Source organism: Phasianus colchicus, chromosome 15, assembly GCF_987193195.1.
Source record: "Phasianus colchicus chromosome 15, bPhaCol1.hap1.1, whole genome shotgun sequence".
In the NCBI taxonomy this organism is placed as follows: domain Eukaryota; kingdom Metazoa; phylum Chordata; class Aves; order Galliformes; family Phasianidae; genus Phasianus; species Phasianus colchicus.
This window is the reverse complement of record NC_143450.1, coordinates 12,817,501-12,838,891: the sequence shown is the minus strand read 5'-3', so window position 1 is coordinate 12,838,891 and position 21,391 is coordinate 12,817,501. Positions and strand designations below refer to the sequence as shown.

General features: G+C 42.3%; 1 protein-coding gene across 3 annotated transcripts in view; it reads left to right on the top strand.

The window, feature by feature from the left end:
- GRIA1 (glutamate ionotropic receptor AMPA type subunit 1) overlaps positions 1-21,391 on the top strand; it is a 166,213-nt gene that overhangs the window by 131,895 nt on the left and 12,927 nt on the right. For all 3 annotated transcript variants that reach the window (XM_031598242.2, XM_031598243.2, XM_090150693.1), the window contains exons 11-13: positions 709-1,079; positions 17,984-18,182; positions 18,707-18,954. In XM_031598242.2, coding sequence (XP_031454102.2) covers positions 709-1,079; positions 17,984-18,182; positions 18,707-18,954 — 818 coding nt within the window. The remainder of the gene's footprint in view (positions 1-708; positions 1,080-17,983; positions 18,183-18,706; positions 18,955-21,391) is intronic.

Genomic DNA, 21,391 nt, shown 5'->3' with positions numbered 1-21,391 from the left:
CCATCTGCTCAAATATATCCCTCCACCCTACACTTCTAAATCTGATTTGCTCTGATAATTCCCCATCTGTAGCGTTTCAAGTCATTCTTCAGAGGGGTGCAATTTGCCCTTCATAGTGTAGGGAGCATCAGTGCCCAAGTCTGTCTGTTGCCATGCGGGAGAAATGGATGATCTTAGTCCTGCTGAGATCTCGACGGGATATGCTGACAACCATTTCAGTGCATTTCCCTTTCCATTTTCAAGACTGATTATAAAATAAATGGAAAGTGCACATCAGTGTCACTGGAACTTTTTCTTCTTCTGCATCAGTTATGCCACCAAAAAGCAGTTTCTGATGGAAGTAAACATCGTGGTGTCCTTTTTCAGGCTATTGGCCTTTCCTTACGGCTTTTGATGTCTGGATGATAAGGCTCTTTTAGCAAAAGTCTTCTGCATCAGACTGTGACATCAGTGGATAAATCACACTGGAGCTGGGTGGCTGAAAAAGGAAATGCTGTGATTTCAAAATAGAACCAGTGATCAGTAATGATAAAATGGAAATAATCAACCAATGTTATAGGCTGCTTCTTTTTAACAATTTCTCCTGCAATTGGTTTTGTCTGATTACTTTTCAGATAGTAGGGTTAAACAGAGACCAAAGTAAAATAAGCTGGAGTTAGTAGATATGCTTTATCCCCAGAATGCAACTCTTCTTTCTCTTCTTTTCAGAGGGCTGATGTGGCTGTGGCACCATTAACCATCACTCTGGTTCGAGAAGAAGTTATAGACTTTTCCAAACCTTTTATGAGCTTAGGTATCTCTATCATGATAAAAAAGCCTCAGAAGTCCAAACCAGGAGTGTTTTCTTTTCTGGACCCTTTGGCCTATGAAATATGGATGTGCATTGTTTTTGCCTACATTGGAGTGAGCGTTGTCCTCTTCTTGGTGAGTCGCTTCAGCCCTTATGAGTGGCACACTGAGGAGTTTGAGGAAGGACGGGACCAGCCAGCCAACGATCAAACGAATGAGTTTGGGATATTCAACAGTCTCTGGTTCTCCCTGGGAGCTTTTATGCAGCAAGGATGTGATATTTCTCCAAGGTAGGTCGCCTTCCTTCTTTCGGTTCAAGTGATTTAATCTTTCTGTATGCTTTGGAGCTGAACAGGTTCTTTGACCATCCTTCTTGAACAGTAGTGTAGTTCTCTGCATCAGTTTGTAATTCAGAAGGGACTTAAGGGTTCATGGGTCTCTCAGCTGTGAACTTGGGCCTTAAACTTGGGACCATAGAAAATACCATTCTAAATTTATGCTACTGAGATCTTCTGGGGTAATTTACAGAAATGCAGACAATTTTCTAAAGCCATCCATTTGCAATCAATTTTTGTCGGTCATTACTTCGTCGCTATTAGAAAAAGGTCATTCTGGCATTTTTGGGAAACTATATAATTTCAGTAAAGTAGGGAGAAATAATATAGTAGATGCCTAATAAAAGGTTATATAGTCTGTGCCAAACTATTGTCGAACAATTATAGAGAGAACTGTGTGGCTTTAAGTATTATTGGCCTTTGGAAAGGTCAGAGAGGTACAGAGTTTTCCTTTTGGTTCCCATTTTAGTCGATAGTTCTGCTGCTTGAACATTCAATAGCATCCAAAGTCCAAAGAATTCCTAAAGGGACTTCTGATGGGAATCATTTATTCTCTGTATTCACTGTTAGAATTTCTCTTAGATAATTTTTCTTGGAAAAGCAGGCACAATACAAGGCAGCTGAAAAACTGCATGAAATACAGAAGATGTGAATCTGTGATAGAGATATAAGTAGAGGTGTATATCTGTAAATATGGCCTGGAAATAAATGCTTTCTTTTTGAAAGTCTTATGGTAGAGTTTTCGCCTGTTAAGGAGCCCAAGATACACATAGCCTTCATGTCTTGTTATACAAAAGCAAGAAGAAAAGAAAAAGAATTCAAAACATAGGAACAAAATAGCTGTGAGAATTGTTATAATAGGTTTTGTTATTTATTTGCATAGGTTCTATATCCAGTAAGTAATATCTGCAATGTCTGAGGGATTTTTCTTGTGGCTTATCTACCTTCATATGAGGCAGAACCAGAGTTGAGCCTGGGATAACAGTGCTTTGGGTGAATGCATGCGATAGGAGTTAATTTTCCAAATCCTGGAATGGTATCAGAAATAAGAGGACATCTCCATTTGCACATCTCCATTGGAGAGCAAAGATAACTCTGTGCAGCTCAGCACTGCTCCCATGGGATGGCAGGGGCAGGCCAAGCACCAACTTGTTGGTCATTGGATGTCAATTTCTCCAAATATTAATAAGCTTGAGATAGCAGGGAGATAAGGTCTTGTGAGGCAATTTGGTAGTGACAGCTTTTATGAATATATTTTATCATCTGATCATTTATTAGTGGAAGTCCAGAAGGGGCATTCAGGAAATTTTCCCTGCTGAGGGAAATTCAACTTCATTCATTCAACTTTATTATTCAACTGTGTCTTGTAACACAGCCCCATGTGTTAGGATCAGGTTATGGCCATTTTCATTCTCATTGCCATTTATGTCATCATTATTCTTAGGAAAGAGAATGTCTTCCTCTGGGGACATTTCCACAGCCAGTTGCAGTTCCAAGGAGGAGTGCAGACAGGTGAAAAGCTCGGACTTTGTGGAATAGCAAATTTTGAAACATGAGTCATAAAAAAGTGTAGGGTTTTGTGGGTTTTGTTGGGTTTGGTTTTCAGTGGTTTTGATCCAATTAACAAGATTTTATCTCATTAAACAACACGCTTAGAATCACCATTGCAAAGCATTGTTTCATTTTGCTTTGAAATGGGAAATGAAAACAATTGTGTCATTATGTTATTTAATCATCTTAATAATGAAAATTACAATTTTATTGGAATCTATGTTTTCCCATTGAGAAAAAGAGCACTTTCTGATGACAAATTCTTGCAAGAACAGAGAATTTGAAGGTATGGGAATTACTGTAAGTCCCAGCACTCTGTGATGGATCCTTGTGATGGATGCAGGTGGAGTGGAATATTTCTGTGAAATGTGAAAGCAAGAAGGAAGCAGAAGGGTGAGAATTTTCGTAGGATGCTGTTGTACAGAAAGGCTTTGAGCACGCTCCGTATTTCACATGTATTTTTCACACGAACTTGGTGCAGGGTTCCTGTGACACATCACTTAGAAATGAATACTCAGTGCAACGACGTGGTGGGCAGGTGGGGATCTGCTCTGTTCCAATACATTTGCTATACCGTTGCTTCTAAACTTATCACTGCAATCTCTCAGCATCTCTCCAGTAATGTATTAATCAACATAAATAGCTTCTGTTATACATCTGTTCCTTCATTCTCTCCCCAGCAGAAAGGAGCAAGTGCAGGGGTGTATTTTGTTTCTGTAGAGGTTTTGGTTTGTTTATTTCAGTTTTGTTTTGGGAAGGAGTAGGGGAAATTTGTCTGGAGGTTTTTTTTTTTGGTTGGTTTTTTTTTTGTTGTTGTTTTTTTGGTTTTTTTTTTCAGAGCATCTTGTTTTCAAGTGCATATGCCACTATGTATCTATCACCAAAAAAAAAAAAAAAAAAAAAAAGTAAGATCAAAACTGCAGACACATCACTCAGCACAGTGGGGAGTGAGGTTTGCAGCAACTCCTTGCTCTTGTAAAAGTATGTTCCTTGGTCTCAGACCAATCCCCAGGGAACTTCAATCCCCCACAGAGACCAAGATTTGCTTTTGAAGGAAAGCTGTGTCCTTTTAAAGGACAGACTTACTAGCCAGAACTTTAATCAGGCTTTTAAGTATGCTGATCACAAGCTACCCAACACTTTGAAGGAACACTGTGAATTTAATGACCTGTAGATACTCGAGACAGAGCATACGCATGGGCTGTGTGCTCACAGCCTCTTATCCTGAGGACTGAAGCTTCCAAGATGAGGTCAACTGGTGTTCCTTAAGCTCTGAAGCTTTCTTGTCTAAGTGTAGCCTGGACAAGGTTGACAAAGCCCATACAACAACCAGTGATGGAAGACCTCAGCATAGCTGATGGCAGACTGTGTTATGCCTTTGGATGCCGCAACATGAGCATGGGCAAGAAATCCAGCCCTCCTAAGTCATAAATTAAATTACCCAAGTGTACCTGCATAGTTTTGACCAAAGGAGGTTGTGAGCTCTGGAGTCTGCTATCATGGAATCATAGAATCATGGAATGCCATTGGTTGGAAGAGACCTTTAAACCTATCCATTTCCAACCCACTGCCATGGGCTGGCTGCCCCCCACCACGTCAGACTGCCCAGGGCCCCCATCCAACCTGGCTTTAAGCACCTCCAGGGATCCCCCCTCTGCACCATCATTGACTCATGATGTGGTTCAGTCACTGCCACATGGAGTAAATTGTCCTGTTGAGGTGAGATGGATCCTGACATTGTCCATGAAATCTGTGTTTTCAAAGTAGCGCCTGAAATACAGCAGAATGGGAGGGAAGCAATATTTTTGGGTTGTTGAGTTGTTTCATGTACATAGTAATGGCCAGAAATCAGTGAAGTCTGAAATGGGCCCTAAACTATGAGGCTGTGTGAAGTGCCATCTCAACTTCAGAGAACAGTCATGAAATTGCTAAAGCACTCATTAAATGTGAAATACAGACCCAGAAAGGAGATTCACAGAGCAAGCTTCAGAGGTAATAAATAACTCACAGCCAATAGTGAGAGCCTGCAGCAAGAGAAATGTGAAGTAAATGTGACTCATATTGTACCATTCTCCAGAAATGTTATTTGATAAATTGTGTTCAGAGCTTAAAATAACCCCCATGTGTAGCAGCTGTGGAGAGTGGGACCTCTCTACCATCCAGTACCCTGCTTCCATTGCTTGCTCAGACAGAGCCGAGGCCATGGAGGAGACTGAGGTGGCATCTGGGCTTCCAGACCTCCTCTGCAACAGGATGAGGCATCTGGATTTTTCATCTGCCCCATCATTTTCTCTGAAGTAAATGGTTTGATTGCAGTGAAAATTATAAAAAAGCAGGGAACAAAAAGTACGTTTTTGCTGTCAGCTTCCCTGCTTGGTCTTCTATTTTTTATCTCCAAATGTGTTTCTTCATATAGTTTGAGCCTAAAAGAGACCTCCTATGTATTAGAGACTATCAAATTGAATCCAGTTACCCTTTCTCTGACTCAGAAAACTTATGTTTGACTAAAGTGAAATACATTCCATTAAAATATATCTCCCAGAATATATTCTTCCTTTGAAGATGCCATGAGATAGAATATACATGCTTTCTCTTGGGTGAATGACCAGAGGAGCCTTGTCCTCACTGGAGCTTGGCAGGGAGATAAATATCACACTACATCACCCAGTCAATAAAGCCATCATCTGTGCCGTGTTAGAGGAAAACTAAACAGGCATTTCCAAAAATGAACAGGGCTTCATGGAAGCTTCCTTTATACTGTGCTGTGGGAATGAAACGTGTATCTTTTAGGTTCAGATCGCAGTGTGTCACGAGTAGAAGGGAAATGTGCAGTCCTGTCATGATGTGACAGGTTGTATGTAGGTATGAAATTGTTCATGGTAATTGCACATTATATTGAGAACAGAGCTGGAAATGTCCTGATCAGTTGGAAAGGAAATGAAAAATGAAGCCTTCATCACAGCTTGGGGATGGGAGAGAGCCTTGAGAAAGGACATTTCAGAGCATCAGTGGGGATGCAAGAACAGAAGAGTTTCTGTGTTGGCTGAGCTGTGCAAGGTGCCAGAAGGGAGCACAGCTGGGAAATGGTGGGGAGCATAGCAGCATGTCCCAAAGCAAGATATGATCCACTCATCGACTGGCTGGAGACAAAGAGTGAAGTGAAACCCAACTCATTGGCACAGTGCAGAGCTGCAGCCATGCTCTGAGCTGCTGGCTGGGAGGGGCTGAGCTGTCATGGATGTGAGTGCACACACACACAGGTGGGAAGGGGAGATACAAATGCTGGCAGCTACCCAGTCAATAGGTACGGTCTATTATTTACATCTATCTTGTGGACATCATTATTTGTTTTTAGTGACATGGAAACAGTGCACTCCGACTGATCTATGGCAGCATGCAGCCAGGCTTATATTTCACTGCAGCCTCTTCTGCAGGCGCTCTGTTGTGCTACATCTGTGGAAGAGCAAATGCAGTATTTATTATGTACCTGTAATTAATGCTGAGTACTTTCCTCTGCTATTTTTCCTCTTTATTTACATTCCTTTTTAGATCAATTGAACAAAACCACAGGAGACTTCAGCCACAGAGCTGGTGGAAATAACAGTAAAATTGCACTACAAGTTGTTGATGTTTTTTTCTAAACTAGCCTCCAGAGATTCTGAAAAATAGCTGCACTTTCAAATTTCTTCAGAATGTTCCTAGCACTGAAAGATTTTATTCAGTTCTAGACAAGATCTACATCAGAAATTGGTTAGGACAAATAATTTGTGTGTGTGTGTGTGAGGTTTGATTTGGGTTGTACCAATGGAATTATTTCTGTTCTGTTCTTTGGTAACTTGCTGTTGCAGGGCACTGATTTTGTTAAAAACAGAGATTTAGGGAAATTAGAACTAAATGCATTTAGCCATCAGAAGGATTTAAAATCCTTCCTGCAGCAAAGGCCAGGAAACTCTTCTTGATTTTAGTGGGCATCTTCCCTGACACCCCATGCATCTGCCCGTCTTTTTGGTTTGATGCAGTTCTAATGCCATCTTCGCAGTTCCAGTACTCAAAGTGAAGGGTATGTTTTTGCAGAGAAGGACAAAGCAGTCTGTCGTTTCCATGGGCAGCACAAGCAACCTGATGGTGGGGCTGCCAATGGGACAGGGTTGGTTTGGCATCCCCTCATCGCTGCTCCAGTGTTGGGTGAATCTGGAAGACTTGGAGGTTTGTCCATGGGGACAAAGCTCAGGATCTTTTATTTTTGGCATTTTGCTTGAAAAGATAAGCTCATGTTGGTCTTAAAGAATAAAAGTAAATATATATATATATAGTGTTTGAACTTCTGGAGAAGTCTTATTTCCTTTCAAAAATGTACCAGATGATTTTGCAATTATCTCTACCTGGCAGAATTGATTATGTCCAGGGAGAGGGAATTCAGGTCACAGAGTAAGAGCAGCATTTGCAAACCACCAGAACTGATGACCACACTTATTTCTGAAACAAACTTAACCAGGAAAAGTGACTCACCGGAGGAGCAGCTTGACAAATTGCACAATATCCAACTGAGCAGGGCCCTTTGGAGCCTGTGCACTGCCATGGCAACCAAAATGTGGCAGCTGAGGGAAAATGGAAATTCTCTTAGAATAGTCATCCTTGCTGTCCTCTTTTTCATTTGGCGAAATGCTGAAGGATACAGGGGTCTCAGAAGAAGGAAATGCTTAAGTAACCGAGAGAATGTTGTTGGTGAAATGCAATTTCATCTGTAAAGGGAAAAATGAATCTCTTGGATTTCCATGCTCTTCCACCTGAGAAGTTCTAAGTGTGGCATAGGAAGTGAATAATTTGCTATCCAGTTCCATGGAGTAGTTTTGCTATCAGGCATATCTAGAGGCTCCTGCAAGACTCTGACTGCAGGCCTTTAGCACTGGGGTTGCTGGAGGATAGCAAGGAATGTGCTGAAAGTCCCCTTGCTGAGTGATAGGTGTACTAATTTTTTACCAGCTGTATTTAAAATGAGAACTGGAGCACTTGACTCAAACACATATTTATTAAGCTAAAAATATATTAGCAACCTCTTTTTATTTTTTTTTTAAAGAATGAATAACTGTTTCTGATATTTTTTTATTGAAGACAAAGTTAAAAAAAAAGTGGAGACTAAAAGTGCATTGGAGATATTTTTCATCTACTGGGAAATCTTATTAGGACGTTTGGGATATGGAAATGGCAAATGCTATTTGTGTGTCAAAGGCTGTGATTTATATGGGTACATGAGATTGACTGCCTTCTTGGTGACTCCAGCAGGAGCCCCTTGGGGGCTCCAAGGACTCCCTGTTAAGCTTTGCTCCAACTTGCTGATTTTCAATCAGTGATAGAAGCACACTTTCTCTTTTCATTTTCTTCCATCTTCATAACCTGTTATCCATGAGCAGCCAGCTCAGCTGGGGCCTGACGTTCCCTGAGCCACAGCCAGGAATGCACATGGTTTCATCCTCCTAATAGCTAGGTAGATTGCCAAGTGTTTTTGTCAAAGAATAATGGCTGTGAGGAGCTCAGTGACCTCCATCTCCCTGAAGTCGTGCCCTGTGCAAGGCTGCCTGTCGCACACTGCTCTAATGCAGGCACTCCAGAAAAATACTGTGGCTAAGATGGAAAACCCTGAGTGTGTTTTCACAGGGAAGCCCTGTTTAAATAACTCATCCATATGCTGTACATCACTTTTATCAGCACTAAGATATCATCTGCACAATGTCTGGATACACAGTTGAATGAGCATTTAGCTCCTCAATTGAAATCGTTCTGGCTCACAACACACTGAGCATCTACAGCTGTTTTTTGTTGGTTTGATTCCCCAGAGCTGGCCAAAACCTCATAGCCTTCGTCTGAGAAGGTCAGAGTAGTCACCTTCTTCCACTGAAGTTTGAGATTTTCATCCCTGTTCTGCTTTCCAGAACCCAAATTTCATCTTCCCCTGGTAACTGGGGAAGCACCAACCCGACCACCTTTGTGCAATAAGTTTAGGTATGTGTATTGCCAGGGAGCCAAGTTCATTGTAACATTCCAAAACAGTGAGCAAGCAAAGACGAATTTATAAAAGTCCAAATGAGGTGCTGTTTTGTTAATTGGGAAGGATTTGCTGAATCTGAATTAATTGGAAAAAAAGCAATTTTTGGAGGAAAAACAAAGAGACAGAAGTAGGAAGGAGAATGAAGGACTGATTAAAGCCACATGGAGTTGACATGCACGGTCATGCTTTGAAATACTTTTTGCTCAGTTTTCTCAGGACAAAGGGAGTTTTGGTGGAGCTCCCTGCTGGGTGTGCTGCATGCCAGGATGAGTGTGAGTTGTAAAGATGGAGAGAGCTGTTACTCTCTCCAACAGTCAAGTTTCTTCTCAGAAGGTCATTTTTTGGTGCTAAGCTCTGGGCTGTGCGGAGCCCAGTCTCCCCCCCACCTTGTCCTCACACCTTCCTTCTTTCTGTTATTTCCTCTGTTTCATTCAAAAGCTTCAGCCAAGCAAATGTCTCACCAGGGCATTCTGAGTTTGTTTTGGTCCAGCGCATATTTTCATGACTGTCATGCCTGGAAAAAGCCTAAACTGCTTTGTCTTCTCTAGGGATCAATGAATGCACTGAGACAGAGCAAGATCTTGAGATGAGATCTCACAGTTCAGAAGGACAAGGCACTAAATATCTCAGAGGGGCTGCTCACAGGACTCATCCGAGAGGTCAGCATGGGTCACACAGCTCAAACCATCAGGTGGTAGGAAAGGGCACACAGCTCATGGATGCACCCCTTTCTACAGCATTAACACACTTTGAGACATTTAATTAATTTAATAAAACCATCCCGTAATTCTCATTAACGCTTACCCAGAAGAGCTGCTTCTTACCCTTAGATCCAAAGGCTAAGCAGCAATAATCCAGTCATGGTAATGATAACTAACTACTTTGATCTTCAGATAAAAGAGCCTATAGAAGTGAAAAAGTGTAACAGCACCGTTATTCGGACAACCTCAAAGCATATTATATACACTAATGAATTCTCCCAACGCAGTCTGATGAGAAGTAATAGGAGGCAAATGTGTGAACAGAGAGGAAGAGGGGAGGCGTCCTCGTATGGTGAAAGGGAAAAGCAACAATAGGTACGTGCACAGTGTGCATATGTGGGAGCCACAAAGTCCACAACGACCCAGCTTGAAGGAGTCCAGCACACAGGATGCTCTCCTGTAGGAGGAATTTTCTCCTCACTTATTCCCTGAAGCTCTCAACAAGATCTCTGGCTCCAGAGAGGCAGACAGAGGCAGGGAGCAGCTTTTCATCTCAACTGTGTTTCCAAAGCCTTCAAAAAAAAAATCATCAAATGGATGTTAGAAGGTAAAATAGGGCCAGCAGAAACACTGAGCATGTTTTCTCTTCACAGTTTTGGAGTTTAAACGTGAAGAGAGAGACATTTCTGTGCACATAGGTCTCTTCTAAAAGATACTGGCTGGGAAAAGAGTCCAGACTCATTCCCTACCACTCCTACAAGGAATATGCTGTGGTCTTCTAGAAAAAAAGAAAGCCTCAAAATTGAAAACTGAGAAAATGTCTCACCAGCCATCTTGGTCAGGTATCCCATTTTAAATCAAAAACGAAGAGAAAAGGAATTGAAAATTTGGGAATATTGATAAGATTGAAACCTTCGTATGTGAAAACGCTCTCCTTATGAAAAGGGTCTCTCTCTTCTCAAATTGGGAAATCTGAGCAGAAGATAGATTAAAATAGATAAAAAAAATAAATTCAAGAGCCAAGGCAAAGGCATCCTTGTAGTAGTCTGAACTAAGTTATTATAGCACTGACCAAAAGAAATGTCAGGAATGGAGCTCTAAACTCCGAGCACATACAGATGGCTAAGGAAAGATCTTGGGGGGGAAAAAAAAAAAAGAACTGGTAAAATATAGCTTGAAATATGTTATGTATTTGGGAAAAAAGAAAACGGCCTTTTTGTCAAGACTTTGCAGAAGATGAGAGAGAGCGTATGATATCACAGCAAAGGACATGGGCATAATTGGCCATTGTTTAAAAAGAAGGATGAGTGCTGTTAAATTCAGGGCTACCTGAGGTTGAGGAAGTTCCTTAGTAATGAATCTCCCGGGGCATTCCAACGAGTCTTTCTGACAAAATTTTATGTTTGTCACCTTGTGAATGTTTCTCAGCAAAGCTAACAAATGTCACCAAAGTGAGAAAAATACATGAAGAGCCTTTTTTACAGTGAAATTTTTGCTCAAAGGCACGATGAGAGTTGCTTCTCCTTGTAGCAATATCTGGCAAAACTGCAAAACAGGGATGACTTTGCCTTTCACTGGAGCTGCCGAGCATCCTGAAGTGTCTGCATTTCTCAGCAAGCCTCTCTGCCCAAACATTCACCCCTCAGACTACTTTGGATCACAGCACTGAGAAGCACACTGAACCTATATTGGAGAGGATTTCAGTGTACTTCTTTGGGTCTATTTCTTCTGCCTTTCAATCAAGCTCTTATTTTTTTCTCAGTATTTCACATCACCTCTCTATTGTCGCCTTTTCTTTCCTGTGTTTTTTTTTAGCAGTTCTCTGGGAATGCTGTATGTATTATCCTGCAGTTTGAGGAATAAATATGTCAGCAGCCAGTTCTGACTGCTCAGGGATGGTATCTCCCTCAAGTGAAGGGCATAGCCCAGTTCTGCTCAGGGGTTGTTTTTATAGCAAGGATGGCACATGGATTCTGCTAAAGTCTATAGGGGCTGGTTGCCATTTTAGTTCATGCTTGCATGGTATTAAATGCTTCCAACACCACACTTGGCTAGGTGAGCAGGTGAGTTGTTGGTTGTGTGACAGCAGGCTGCACTGCGTAGCCATTGAGGACCATAGGAGTACACACCCTGCAGATAGCTATTGAGCTTGTAAATTACCCGCTACTTAGCTGGGTCTGTTTGATGCTGATTGAGTGTTTGGGGGGGGGGAAATGTGCACGAAGAAGAACGTCAGAGCCAAATTCCACCTGGTGACCAATGGCTTGTGCCACCCACGCAAGTGAAGATTATAAACGTGAGTCATCCTCTTGTCCTGCAGCTGGGAACTGAGTTAGAGGCATGAGGCAAGCTACCCAGGATCCCATAATGTGTTAGGGCTTCTGAAAAAACAGAAGAGAGCACTTGGCTGCTAGTCCTCTGCTTAGGCCATTAGGTACCTCTTACCTGTCAAAATGCTGAGTGAATGTCTTGAAAACAGCATGTAGCTGATCCGTGTAGTCATGCTGGTACTTAACACCACAGCTATCCTAGCTCCAATGGCAGGAGAACCACAAGAGACAAGATGCATTGCTGGCTAAGCAGGAATACTGAATTTAGAAGGAAGTTTTGCCTGTTAAAGTGAAATTGAAAAAAGAAATCCAACATATTATGCAAAAGAAGAGATGAATCTGTGGGGGAAGGGAAATCCATTGATGTCCAAGCCCATTAGCTTAGATGGAAAGAAACAGTAAATAAGCTGTGACATAATTAAAGCCTTCTAGAAATGCTCCTGTTTGAATATGGAATATTCTGAGTATTTGCCGACAATATGTTTAGTCATTGCAATATTTACTTCAGCAAGTTACCCTAAGGCTCCTTTGAGAACTGGCTGCTGCTGAGGTTCTGCATTCCCTATTGCCTTCTTCCAGCGTTTTGGCTTTGGGGATGTCAGATTTTTCCTTCTCCTTTTTTTTTTTTTTGGTAACAGCATGGGGCTCCCAGTACCTGTGCACCCTCAGCTGTCTCACCCTCTCTCACTGGTTAATTTTACCCACAAAGAATTCAACTTTTCAATTCTTACCTCTGCAGATCAGTTATGAGGTGAGATGAGGAAGGAACAGTTGATCTGTACCACTAGGAGAGGTAAATGAGAATGTCAACGGAAAACATTCCCACCTCTGTCTGTGTAAAGACTCTCTGGGCACTGGGTGTTAAAGCCAGCCTTGTACTCAGCACTCCAGACTCGTGTACCAGGAGGTAGGATTCAGTAATGAGTAAATGCAAACTAACAAGAGCGAGGTAATTAATGATACAGCACAGACAGGGAAATTATAATACGATCTGATGACAAATGGTAGCTCGTTCAAAACTCAGTAGCACACTAGAGTGTAAGAGGATAAGAGCTCTGTGATGTGATTGATGGCTGCGCCCAGAGCCGATCCCAGCCTCAGTCCCCACATCGGTTTGTTCCCATGGCCATGTCTAGTCACAGACTTTCCAAGTAAATCCAGGGTTCGTGTCAGGGTCGGAGATAAAATGGTGAGACCGATTGTTCTGGACGGTCTGTGACACACAGAAGAAGCTAAGCTCATTTGGGCTGATGAAGCTTAATGCCGAAAATTTGCTAAGAGCCAAATGGGAGCAAAACATTTGTAACTAATGCACTACCAAGTCAGCCCTCAGACAGGCTGTGAAATTATCTACAGTCAGTATCAAATTAGCTAACAGTGTCAGAGGTCAGTGGATCTGTGTGGGCAGAAGACCAGAAGTAGATTTGACCCACACTCAGCAGAACAGGCATATGAGAGCTTTTCTTTCCACAGTTCTGCATTAATTCATTCAGTGACAAATATGTCAGTTGACTGAGTGAGCTGTTATTAGAATAGAATGTAACAGCAAATCTGGGAAATCCTCCCAAAGCAACTATGGCTTTAGAATCCCAGATTTGCGTTTCTAATTAAAACGCTGTCAGTTTAGGTGTAATTCTCCATATGAAATGCATTTGGTAAGGGGGAAGGGAGAAGTGGAAGAGGACTGAGGCGCTGCTTGAACACTTTTTCACCAGTGTTTACTTTGTATTTTTCTGATTACATCGTTAATGTTTTTTTGGAAAGTGCAAGATGCTGCTTCTAATACGATTGTAATACAGAGGCAAACACCTGTTATTTGTCCCAATCTTCTGCAAGGGATAAGATCAAAGAGCTGATTGTTTGATCAAGGATTGTATTTTGTTTAAGACATAAGAGATTATAGCTGCATGATTCCCTTTTTTTCTGTGAAGAATCCATCAATGCTAAGGCTAGAACATGATAAAATGCATGAGAACAAAGGGAACTTACAATTCTTTTCTGTTTTCTACTGACAAAATGATGTTGCTTTTGCGAGAAGTGAAAAAAAAAAAAAGCAACATTTTGCCTAAGTGAGAAAATGAAAATTATTAATTTCATCTTGGTCATTTCCAGTTTTTCCATTACACAGATATAAAATAGTACATTCCAGAATTACTTTCTAAATGATATGTGTGGTACGTAAGAATTCAGTGTATTATAAAAGCAGAAAGAAGAGTGTGAGTAATGAGAAAGGAGAAACAGAATTGTTTACTATGTCAAAATTATGCCTTTCAGAAACGGAACATTAACTCATAGAAAAATGCAAAGCTTGGATGGACTCAAACCAACCATTTTCAGAATGCTACTTTTCGAGGGCATTTGCAACTATTATCTTTTCATTCTAATTGAGAATATTAAGGTTTAATTTACCATTTCAGAATTTTCCACTGTACTGAATTTCTGGTTCCCAACCACCTATAATTTTAAGTAGATTGTACACCACAGATAATGAGGGCAGGTATTCACTACCTGTGTCTGCAAGAGTGCTGTTTGGAAAGAGTGCTTCATTCTTGCTATTGTGAGGGGCGGGCAGAACCCCAAGTAAATCTGGGAGAGGATGGGAGATGATTTTAGCAAGCACAGGCAGGGCTAGAAGAAACTAAGAGGTCTTAATTTGGGCTGTGTAAGAAAGAACAGTATGGGTGCAGATGTAATTATATGGATTGAAAAAAGTACAGTCTAGTCCATCTAGCTGTTTCATGGTTTTCCACATCCCAAAATTAGCCAATTATTAAAGCCTCTTATCACTGTTGTCCTTTCCTGTTTTACTCTGATTTTTTTTTAGATAGTGCTTTTTTCTGGTATTACTATGGTAATGAATGGGAGTAAACCCAAATGTCTAACAGACAAATTTAAACATCATAGCTATGGGATATCTTTAAAGTACTAATCAGTATGTTCCATCTCACCTTAGCTCTGCAGGGGACTGAGGCACAAACTCATTTCCACGTGGCGGAGAGCTGATTGCCTCCATGTTACGCTTAGATGAGTGCGTGGATATGTCAGTTCTCAATGCAAGGGGATTTAAACCCCAAACTGCCTATTAGTGAAGAGAAATGAACTTTGCTAGGTCATTTTCTGTTCCCTCCTTGTGGAGTGAGATGTTCAAACCTTAACAGTGACTTAAAAGTACAAGGTACAGCTACTCCTCTGTGACCGCTATTAGTAGAGCACAAACAAACCACAAAGTCCCATCAGCTTTCTACCAGATTTTTGCTCCCGGGTACAGAAGTCACTCCTAGAAATGGAACATCATCTCTTAAATTACAACGGCACTTTTGCAAATGCGTCCCAGGATGGGAGTGCTGCTGCTCTCCCACTTGATCTGCAGAGGTAACAAAACAAGATTGCAATGGGTGTCTTTCCAACCACTTACTTTTGGTAAGCAGTCGTGGGCATTGGCTTAAAATCTGAATAGTATCCTGGTTATCCAGAGAAATCCAGTTTTTCCTGTTTAACCTGTCTGCTGCTATCGAGCTATGGAGATATTGCATGGGATCACATCTCCCTGTGTAGTGTTTTATCGTGACTATTGTTCTATTTCCTCTTGTATTGCACACTAGCCTCCAAGAGATTCCCCCAGCAGCCAGAGCTCCATTGTGTTAGATGCTGCACAGCCATGGATTGAAAGGACAATGTCCTTAAGAACCCGTATACTAAGTGATTTCTCTGCTGTATGTTTACAGTAGTTTAAATTCACAGCTTCTAGCTTGAAGTCAGTCTAGCAACGAGGGCAGACATTGCCCATTAGCAGTGTATGCAACACAGAATTACGCACATGAAGCCTCAGCCATGCTTGCAGTCACACCAAGCTGTTTATCTCCTCTTCTTTCCTCCACTGTCTATGAGGTTGAGCACTCACCTACTCACAGCATCTCATTTAATGAGGAAAACTGACCATTACCAACTGACTGAGCATTAGCAGTAGACAGAGCCCAAATTAGACAATGCATGATGGGGCCACGCATCCTTTCCTGACTTGCTCCCATGGGAAAGAATCACCTACCTCCTCTCCCTGCTTCCTCAGCCCTTCTTGTTGCTCCCTGCCTGAATACCCTATAGTTACTTTTTCATGCTGTCAATGCCAGGTGCGGAGCTGGGAAGCATAAGCCATCTGCAGCTGACAGCAGGCAGCCCCCGTGGGATAAGCCAATAATGAATACTGCTCGGATGCGGAGGGTCTAGAGGCAGGAATCCGGCTGCCTGCCGCTGAAGGGATTGAAACAAGCCACAGAAATATCCCAGCTTCATCAGGAAGGAAAGGCTGTATAATTTGCAGCTGGAGATGAATGTGATTATTTGCCATGCAAATGGATTTTGCCAGCTCAAAGTGGCCTTCATCAGCAGAGATTGTTGTATCTGACATTATCCGGTTACTTTTGTTTAATGCCTCTGCGCCTTTTCTGAGCTCTTCCTTCCCTAAGCACACATCATCCAGACTAATTAGAGACAGGTATTTTTTTCCTCTTCCCTTTCAATCTGAAGACATGTGAGCCGAATCCATAGCCGCCTCCCTCTCCAGTCCCTCTCCAAATACAAAACTCAAGGTAAATATGTTTGTGCTGTCAGCCCTCCGCTCTGGGTATTCTCCACAGATGGTGACATTTACTTCACCTAACTTCAGCTCCTTGAAGATTTGCTGTCTTGTCCAACCATGTGATTCTGGATCTTTCAAAACTCAATAGAAGCAGAGGTCTCCAGAGTACCTCCTTCTACCTGGGATAGATGGGGTGAATCATGCCTGGGGGTCCCTGTTCATCTCCATGGGTTGTTTGGTGATATTTCTCTTGGAGTGTTGAAGATAGGGTGGAAGAACAGCGCCCAGCACTCCCACAACAAACCTCGAATGCCTCTGTCTGGCAGCAATGGGAAGGTATAACAATAAATTCATCTGGAATTAGGGACTGTCAGTTGGCTCAGCTGTGTTCCTGTGGTTGCCAGCGAATGAGGAGGTTTGTATGAGATGCTGTAGGACAGAGTATGCAGTATTGGTCTTATAGCTGGAACCATGCCTGTGGGCTGCAGACCTGAAAAATGAGAACTCTCCACTCTGCCTCATGTGCTGTGAATGCAAATGTGGGAGCTGATGCCTGCTTTCTGCTCGGCAGTGATCTCAAATTTTGGTCTGAAGAACTTTTGGATTGGGTTGATCTAAGTGAGGGGATTACCTGATGTCTGAAGGAGCAGCTCCCAGCACATCAGCAGCACTTCAAACCAGACTGGACAAACTAGAAGTGTGTAATCTCTACAAGTCTTGCAGCAGTGGTCTGTGTGGGCTCAGTCTCTTAGCTCTAATTTCAGTGATTAGCAGTATGGGATTCTTTTCTCGTTGGAGCAACAGAGCATGTAGGTTTGTCTGTCAGGTTGTGTTAACCCACAGTAAGTCACAGCAGCTTCACACAGACCCAGCACAGCATGACACATGCTGTCATGATCCGGTCCAGTGCCCTGAGCTGGAATGAGAAATCTCCATTATCATCTGATAAACCACATTTCTGGGGATTGACTCAGGTCAGCAGAAAAGCAACACTAAGACATGGTCTCCCACAGACAAATCAAGTGTTTCTCATGGACGGGACCTCCCTTGTCAGAATGTCTGGCTTTATAAAACAGCACTGTAAGTTATCCTCCATTGGGAATGATGCTCTGCGTGTAGAGAAGGACTGTATAAATAATTTAGGCAGAATGCATGAATTATGACATGGCTCTAAAAAATATCTTTTACTCCTAAATATGATTTGAAAAGATTTTAATATAAATTAATGCTTTCTTGACTTATCTCTGTAGCTATCCAATGGTTACAGATAATTGGGTATTTGATAGCAGCTTGTGCAAGATGCTTAGAATTTAAGGCATTATTAGGAACATCTTGTATAACCCTTTGCTAAGAACAAACCAGAAAATGTTGGTAGGCAAATTATTCATTAAGGCTGTAGCTCCTCTCTGAGATTCAGCATCTCTTTTAGAAATGTGGAGTTTTGGTGGAGGAACTGACCTGGTGAACCCCACTGGTCTGTATTTGTGGTTCTATCTTCAGTAGATTGAGAACTAAGTCAGAGCCTTGGCTTCTCTGGAAGTAGCTGGAGAACATGACTTAAGGAGAAGACCTGGGTAAATGACAGGCCTGCAAGAACAAGCTGCACCTTTTGGACCTTCACACCCCTCCTGTCTGCCTCTCCCCTTTGTGTGCAGGTCTCTCTCCGGCCGCATAGTTGGTGGTGTCTGGTGGTTCTTCACTTTGATCATCATATCCTCCTACACAGCTAACCTGGCTGCCTTCCTCACAGTGGAAAGGATGGTTTCTCCCATCGAGAGTGCAGAGGACTTGGCCAAGCAGACGGAAATCGCCTATGGGACCCTGGAAGCTGGCTCCACTAAAGAGTTTTTTAGGGTAAAAAGGAAACTTTAATGGAAAAATTTTGCTTAGCTTCTTGTTGGCAAGTCTTCCAGGAATGTCCTCTCTCATCTTCAGCCCAGGTCTGTTTTTCTCTCTTGCTTCCCCTTGCCATGTTAGCACCTGCTGTGCTTGCCCCTAGAACAGCAGAAGTCTGCTTTCCCTGTGGCTGCTCAGATGGCTGACTGTGTCACTTGTGATATTCTGCAACTGTAAATAGAAATGTGGAATATCTGTGTGCTTCCCCACACTACAGGCATCTCCTAACTTCCAGCTTGATTAGCCTTTGGTTTGATCAATAAAATCACTTGCCAGGCACAGATATCCTGCCCTTCCTGCAGCAAGGTGGTAGGGTTGACCTGGGTGCAGGAAATGGCCAGAGGTTCATTAACATCCTGTTACATTGTTTGTCTTCCTTGGTCCATCTGCTCTGTGGGTAAGTGTTTGGTCTCACCTGGAAATCCCAGCTGGCACCCCAACCTCTGTTAACACTTCTGTTGGGTTTGTGCTGTCCTACGCAGCGATCCAAAATAGCAGTGTTTGAGAAGATGTGGACGTACATGAAGTCAGCTGAACCCTCCGTTTTTGTGAGGACAACAGAAGAGGGGATGATCCGGGTGAGGAAGTCGAAAGGAAAGTATGCCTACCTCTTGGAGTCCACCATGAACGAGTACATCGAGCAGCGGAAGCCCTGTGACACCATGAAGGTGGGAGGTAACTTGGACTCCAAAGGCTATGGCATTGCAACGCCAAAGGGGTCTGCACTGAGGTAAGTAGCTTGGATTTGCTTTCCTTTGCCAACCCACCCAGCAAATCAATGTATGCACACAGTTCAATCTCCATTGCCATGTTGATCATGAAAGCTTGGGGCAACAAGGTGGGGGAGGTGGAGAGAAGGGGGTACGAAAGCTGTTATGTGCAGTGGGAGAACCTAATCGTTCGAGCCCTGCATTTAGAAACTGGATCTTGGCTGATCCACTTGCTATGAATGCGTCTGCTGTATTAGGTGATGGCAGGGGGGCTGCTGTGGTGTAACCATTGGTTTCACAGAGCGTTATCTGAATGGGGCTCTCATCCTGTGCCATGTGAAGTGCAGAACTTTGCAGAGAATGGTATAACCCTGGATTGGATCCATGCTTGCAGAGGGAGCTCTGAGGGAAAATATTTTGGTGTTTCCTAAGAGGAATTGCTATCTGGGAAGCGTGAGAAGCCAGTTTTAAGAATTCCTGAAAAAAAAAAAAAAGTGCACATTTTCATTTACTGGGTAATCCAGAGCCAGATTTTGGCAAGCACCGGATTTAACGCCAAAGGGCACAAATCCTGCATTTTTGAGCCCAGGCCCGTAGCTCTCACATGCCTTTGCCAACTGTCATGTGGAGTATCTTCAGAGAGTTTCCTTTAAAAGAAAAACACTTGAAAAGCAGGCACCCAGGTTTGAGTTAATAGCAAAGCTTGGGCACTGCAGCCAAGCTCCTGGACGTGTGAGCTGGCTATCTGCAATGTGCATCATGCCAACTTAACTGCTCCCAGCAGTACTACCCACAGTCTGCAAACTTGTATGGTGATCTGAGTTGCACTGGAGGTGTGGTTCCTTTCAGAAATGTAATGCAATGCAATTTCTTCATCTTACATTCATGAAGAATATGAATCTTAAGGATTTAGTAGGATCAGTAAATCCTCAGATGTCATAAATGGTTATTTAGTTATTTATTAAAGGTATTCTGATCAAAATACTTTTAGACCAAAATCATATGTGTGACCTTATGCTTGCTTGTGATGAAACCCAGTGTAGAGACATTTAAACCATGATCTCTGGATTAACTCAGCAGTTAGTTGAGACTTTGCTGATGAATTTGGCTGATCACTGACCTCCTGAGCCAAGGACAGCCCAAAAGATGAAAGCCAAGCCAACTGGGAGTGGGTTAAGCCCAAGGATTTGGGCTACTGCATTTAATAAGTCAGGTCAAATTGAATTCAACACTTCCCATATCAGCAATTGCTGGAGGTATCTTCAGAAAAGTTCATAAATGCAATGCAGGTTGTCCAGAAGGTGCTTCTTGCATTCAGTGTGGTTCAGGCTCTGAAGTGCCTTGGAGCCCTCCAAAGAAAGTGGATTTGTTCTCGTAGTTTTTAGATGTTTTCCATCACACTCTTGCCATTGTTTGTTTTGTCTTGCAAATATGGAAATTAGGATGCAGATCTCATTATTTTTAAACAGCAATCTTGTAACCTAATTTTTATATTATAAAAACAAACAAACTGGAACATCCTACCTGTCTTGTAATTGTTGGCGTGTGAAGGAGCCATTTATCATAATTCTAAGAGAAATAGGAAAAAAAGGAAAGAAAATTGCATCAGTCATAACAACTTTGCAGCTCGAAGCATCCCTCTGCTAGGCATGATTCCAAAACTTCCTAACATTTCTTCTTGTTTCCTCTTCTTCATCCCAGTTGCATGTAGAACAAATATCTTACAGGCCTAATGGCAAAGGAGAAATGCTTAATATTCCATTCTATGGTGTTTCTTTGGAAGAGTTGCTGTTAGGTTTTGTCCCATCATGTTTGTTTTGTTCCTGTTGTTTCAACTGTTTTAATCTTAGTAAGTTCCATATGGTCTTCATGTAGTGTCTGTTTTCCCTTTGGGGTCCTTCACGTGAGAGATTGCCCTGAGCAAGGTGGCATTCACGAGGTATCTGTATAGCACGGTCAGCATGTCTCTTACTCAGGCTTCATCTTCACTCACATCAATCCACGGAGTAAAAGCTCTGAGCCAGGTTTGGAGGTACATGTGAGCCAGGCCTATCTTAGGTTGTTGTTTAGAAAGTCAGCTGCATTTTGACTTTTGCTGTGACCTGTCATTTTTGTAGATATGCAGGTTTTCCTGGATTTAGTGGAGCTGATTAGGAAAGGATCCCAGCAAGATGCTAAATGAGAGCTCTTCTTCTTTTTTATCTTACTCCTACTTGAGAACAAAATGCCAGTATATTGCCACTGATGTGTGAAAAGAAGGTTGAAAAAACAGAAATAATTATATGAGTTGTAATGGGTGCAGATTTCCCTCCTAGGCCATCAGTTAGTTTTCTTGAGCTGCTAGAAGAGTTTTTTCCCCTGAAGTAAACCTGGCTTTGAACATCTTTTGGTTTCCAAACTTTACAGTTTAGTTGCAGTAATCATGTCTGAGAAGGGCTGTGATGGGAGGGCAGAAGT